Source organism: Electrona antarctica (genome assembly GCF_951216825.1).
Source record: "Electrona antarctica genome assembly, chromosome: 15".
NCBI lineage: Eukaryota > Metazoa > Chordata > Actinopteri > Myctophiformes > Myctophidae > Electrona > Electrona antarctica.
In genome coordinates, this window is record NC_136796.1 from 41,366,053 (window position 1) to 41,371,636 (window position 5,584).

Here is a 5,584-nt window from a genome sequence, read left to right on the forward strand (position 1 = left end):
CAGTGGGTCGCAGACACGTTTTTATGGGTCCCTTTATTTTGTGTCCTAATTCCTACATTTTGTTTTTAAGGGGTCAAGCCCAAAGGGTCTATGGTCCGTTATTGTTTTTGTATGTTTTCTTTTCTTCTTCTTCTTCCGCCACTTATTGCAGTTCTGGCTTTATTGTTTTCACGAAACGCAGCAATATGGTAGAGCGCTATGCCAAACGGTGAAGCATAATGGTCGTCATGAACAGGACTCGAACACGCGACGTGCTGTCAGTCAAGAGCCTATATGTGGCTTGCGCCTGGACCACCTGGACAGTGGGCGCCCTAACCTCTTTACTTCTGTATAGAGTATGTGTGTGACATCATCATCAAACCAGGAAGTTATGCAGGAACGCCTACTGAGTGTCAAAAAACTACTTTCTGGCCTTGACAGAAAGTAGTCCACACATGCAATCCTCTCTCATCTGATTGCATTAAACGACATTAAACAATGTTAAACTCACTTTGCATGTTGCTTTGCCACTCGATGTGCCATTCACTTTAAGCATGCGCATACCCTCTATACCAGCTGCACTGCACCTCCATGAGAACATATTCCAACTTCCCAGTTTTGTGTCTCATAGTCCATCTGTGTCTGTCAATTAAAATTTAAAATGCTGTGGACAAACACTTTATCGCTTCTTCTGTGGTCAATGACTTACTACTTTTAGTGGTGTGGTTTACGTACTGTGATGGGATCGGAAACTAGACTAAATAATATAGACTAGTATGAATAAGATGGCTAATTATAAGTAGTTGATTAAAAACAATCTTCTCAAGGACTTATTTACTCATTTTACTGAGGAAGGGGAGGTTGGATTTTTTGGGCATGTAATTGTTTAGGTCAGTGCAGTCCAGATTGGACTTCCTGTGCAGAAGTTTTGCGAGAGCTATCTTGAAGGATTTGGGGAATATGCAGGACAAAACTCCTCCATACAGGAGGAGTTTGGATTCAGAATCATGAAAACCCCCCTAGTTTGACATGTCACATGCTACTTAAAGCATGTGGGCAGTCTGTGGGCAGTTCATCGTTAGGCAGATTTTGTTTTTAAACAAGATATTTTTAAAAACACATTTTGATTTTCATTATCGCTTTGCAACTTTTCAGGAATAGAAATCCTGCAGTTTCTATTAGCTTGGATTCCCCATCGATGAAGTCACTGGTGGACGGGTTTCTGAACTGCCCACAGCCAGAGAAAAGTGGTGAAGTGGTCCTTTAATGGTAGGCTCACATATAAACCCCTATTAAAAAAATTGATTCAGGAATGTATGTATTGTATATAGACATTATTTTAGGCCAATAAAAAAGACTATATACAGTACCAAAAGAACAAACAAAAGAATCCTGGTAACTATGGTAGCTCATGTCTGTAGCTATTTGACAATGAGTGAGCCAACAGGAAACAAAACGCTTGTTCAAAGCAAAATATTATGTAAATCGCGCCTACCTACTGTACGCAAAACAGGTTGAGCGGGTATCAGTCTGTGTGTTCATCAAGTTACAGCACAGCAGAGGCCACCTCTAAAGCAGTGTGGTGGGTGGGCGGGATCTGACAGGATGTGACTAGACCAGGATGTGACAACTTGGCTGAGCTGAAGAAACAGGACCAGCAGCCTCGCTTTGACTGTTACAAATGTAAGAGATATTGTTGAATAATAAGCTAAATGAAATGCTATTATGGTGGTCTGTGTTATACGTGACGTACGTACATGTATGCATTGGTTTGGTGTGAATTGGTACAAAGAGGCTGTGTGTTTACTTTGCTATTGTTTGCTGTTGTTAGCTACACATTGTGTGTGTTTAAGGATGCAGAGCTGCACAAAATTAATGTTTTTTTTTTTTTTAAGTTGTCTTATTTATTATTTTGTGTTTGTTATCCATTGTGTTATATTGTGTATCCATCAACTCTATATGCAAAACATGCACCAAGATGGAGTGCCACAATTTTTGTATTTTTCATGTGTCTATGAGGTGACAGTACTTCATTAGACACCCTGGAGTAGTTTGTATGTGCAATGGTATATTAACTTTGTATTTAGGGTTCCTTCCTGGAGGCTGAACCCTTGACAGTCAAACGGGCCAATGAAATAAACAGTAATATAGTGACATCACACTATCAGCCCCTCCCCTAACCCCTCCCCCTTTATCATACAACTAAAGCTGTGGGTGCGGCTTCAGTTCAGGTGGATCACCACCCATCACCACCCACCAGGCAAACCAGGCATACTTAATGAACTGGTGGGCGTGCCCACATAAAAGCATGATTTTAACAAATACTGTACACTTTTTGGAACAAGTACTTCCTCCTTATATTATAATAATACCTGATGATCATGTTTTAGGGTGGGAAAAAAATCATGGCACACACACACACACACACACGACAGGTTGAACTGAGTTAAGTTAAATGCTTTAGGTGAGTCAATTCATGGATGTTTAACAGCACAGTGTTTTGTTTCCATAGATGGCGAGTGACGTCGGCGGCTTTGGCCTCTCCGAGGACGAGCTGATGTGTTCCATCTGTCTGGACGTCTTCAGAGATCCCGCCTCTCTGCCATGCGGACACAGCTTCTGCAAAAGCTGCATTGAGCGACACTGGAACAGCGCCCCCCAGTGTCGATGCCCGCTGTGCGGCGAGCAGTTCAGCAAAAAGCAGAAGTCCAAGCTTAAGGTCAACACGACGCTACGGGATGTCGCCGAACATGTACGAGACACGGGGAGAGAGGATCGGGTGACTTCTATCTGTCCTGAAAGACCAGGTGAAATTATGTTTTCACTTTTATATGGCCTGCCAAGTGATGGTGGTGCGGTGGGGTCGAACCATCAGTGTTTCAATATTTATCTGGATTATATATGATTATGAGGACTGAATGAAAACAAGAATGGCATGGTCATAGCTGCCAAGTGCAGTTGCTCTGAGCTCATAACATTAGCTTCTGTTGCCACTCGTGTTCCACTTCTCACTTGCGTTCTCATACAAACCTGTTTCACAACAGCAGCCAATACGGCTTCACGTTGTGGTGTTCAGAGTATGGGGTTTTTATACCATTCAGACTATGGGTTTTATGGGTAAGTCTCCCATTGGCTTAGAGGCAGCCTATCCTGAAAAAGTGTCCACTATATATATATATATATATATATATATATACGGTCGTCACTACGACTACGGTCGTCAGTACTGTCGCTAGTAAATGTAGTCCATGCGCTTTTCAAGCACCTGGCAAAAAAAAGGCAGTGCTAAATTTGACTGCATTTCATTGTTTGTAACACGTGTCCGTACGCCATCTTTGTTGACATTAAACAGAGCAGCACTGCCCCTTAGTGTCTAGCATAATGATAAAAGTGATTTTTTAAAAAAGTGATATTTTCGGTTGAAATTGTCAGCATTACATTTTTGTTTAACAGGAAGTAATTAAGATTGGATTTTTTAGAGACCTTTGATATAATATACATAAACATTTAATTGATCAAATTGATCAATGACCACATACCGGTAACTGTATATTGGACAAAATTATATCCGTTTATTTCAGCTGGTCCTGGAGGTGTGGTGAGCTGTGACGTTTGCGGCGAAGCTGCAGACAAGTCATGCCTGGACTGCCTGACCTCCTACTGTCACGTCCACCTGCAAAGACACAAGAACATCTCCGGGCTGAGGAGACACACCCTGACGCCCCCCGTGGACAACCTGGAGGAACGGCTGTGTAAAGACCACCGCAGACCTCTCAGCCGGTTCTGTCGAACCCACCAGACCCTGGTGTGTAGCTTCTGTCTGGAGATGAACCACGAGCACGACGACACCCTTCCTCTGGACGAAGCCTGCGAAGGCAAGAGGTCCAAGCTGTGTTCCGCGGCCATGGTTCTGGGTCAGATGTCGGCGCAGAGGGCGAGGAGGGTCGTGGAACTGCAGGGAGCTCTGCAGCGCCTCAGAAGTGACACGGAAGAGGGCGTCAGATCCCTCAGCGACCAAAAGGAGGCAGTGGACAGAAGCCTGGCCAGGTTGAATGAGATACAGGGCAAAGAGTCCAGCTTGGTGACTGAACTCCAGAGTGAACTCACCAAGGTTGTTAAAGTTTAGCTTGTTATATCAGTTTGAATTTTTCATTTCATTTTGTTTATGTATTCAATTTGGTTTTTTTAAAGTGGGATTGCTAGTTTTCTTTCTTTCTTTCTTTCTTTCTTTCTTTCGCTCTTACACAGGAAATGGAAGAGTTGCTGAAGAGAATGGAAGCGATAGAGAAACTGTCCACAACAGAGGACCACCTTGACTTCCTCCTCAAGTTCCCCTCCCTCACCACCCCCCCGCCTGCCAGAGACTGGTCTGGGATCAGCGTAGAGCAGCACGAGGACAGAGTGAGACGCGATGTGCACGCGGTGGTGAATGAGATACTCGGCGACAGAGAGAGCATGCGTTTTAAAGAGCTCCAAGAAAGGTTTAATTATTTGCGCTTCATCGTATTGGCGTTGTTTGCCGTTTTGATCATTGCCATGCCAAAAAGATGGCAATAATGGAATAATAATTTAAACTTACAAAGTAACTAGTTACTCAGGTTTTATTATTTAAATAATTGTAGTGGAGTAGAAAGTACAATATTTGCCTCCGAGATATTGTGGAGTAGTATGGAATAATGGAAAATACCCAAATTGGACTCAAGAACTACTTGAGTACATGTAGGCTACTTAGTTGCTTTCCGCCACTGAACTGCATCTGCTGCTGTGCCAGTGGTGGCCATACTTTCATACTGAACATCTAATAATTCTAGAGGTTGCGTCCTCAAAATGTGTGGACGGAATGTCAGATATTGCGCACTGTGAGAGGCTTGGAAGGTGTGTCATTCTGCACCGTGATTGGCTGAGCATCATGTAACGCGTGTGCCACAGAGGGGAGAAGAGGGGAGAAGAGCACAAACTCAGGTAGGTTTTTACCAAAGACGAGACGGGGGACAGGAACATATTGACGAGACAGGGGACAGGAACATATTGACGAGACGGGGGACAGGAACATATTGACGAGACAGGGGACAGGAACATATTGCTGTACAAATACTTTGGGTGCTCATAACCCGACTAGTTCAGGGGTGGCAACCTGCATGCTCTGCTGCATGTGGCTCTTAGGCCCTCTCCCAGCACCACAGTTGTCCAGTATTCGAATAGGGATGCGAGGGTTCATATTGTGTAGCCTTTAGTTTAGTTGGCCCCAGTGACGTATCCAGGAATTACGTTTTGGCCAGGCAAGATATGTTAATTGTCGTCTCCCCGCGCACAATCGTAGGTTTTCAAAGAGATATACCTGCCAGACGAGTGGGATACAAAGGCTGAAAGGCATGCATTTACATTCCAATGGGTGATTGAGGGCCGCGCTCTACCGCAACGGCCAATCAGCTGTCCATTTTAATAGTTCTCATGTCTTGTTTTTGTCCTCTTTTTTCTCATTGTATGGATTTTGGCCAGGCCAGAAATGGATTTGGACAGGCGGCCGCCTGCCCTCGCCTTATTGTAGATACGCCTCTGGTTGGCCCCCAGCGCAAGCACCACCTTTTCTTACTTTTGGTATATA

At 44.0% G+C, this 5,584-nt stretch overlaps 1 protein-coding gene across 1 annotated transcript; it reads left to right on the top strand.

Moving 5' to 3' along the window:
• Positions 1-227: 227 nt before the first annotated feature.
• Positions 228-4,536, top strand: LOC306938090 (E3 ubiquitin/ISG15 ligase TRIM25-like; the record flags this gene model as incomplete). Its single annotated transcript, XM_079522105.1, has 4 exons — positions 228-335; positions 2,492-2,786; positions 3,561-4,090; positions 4,228-4,536. 4 exons carry the CDS (start codon positions 228-230, stop codon positions 4,534-4,536), a joined length of 1,242 nt encoding a protein of 413 aa, XP_079378231.1.
• Positions 4,537-5,584: the final 1,048 nt, after the last annotated feature.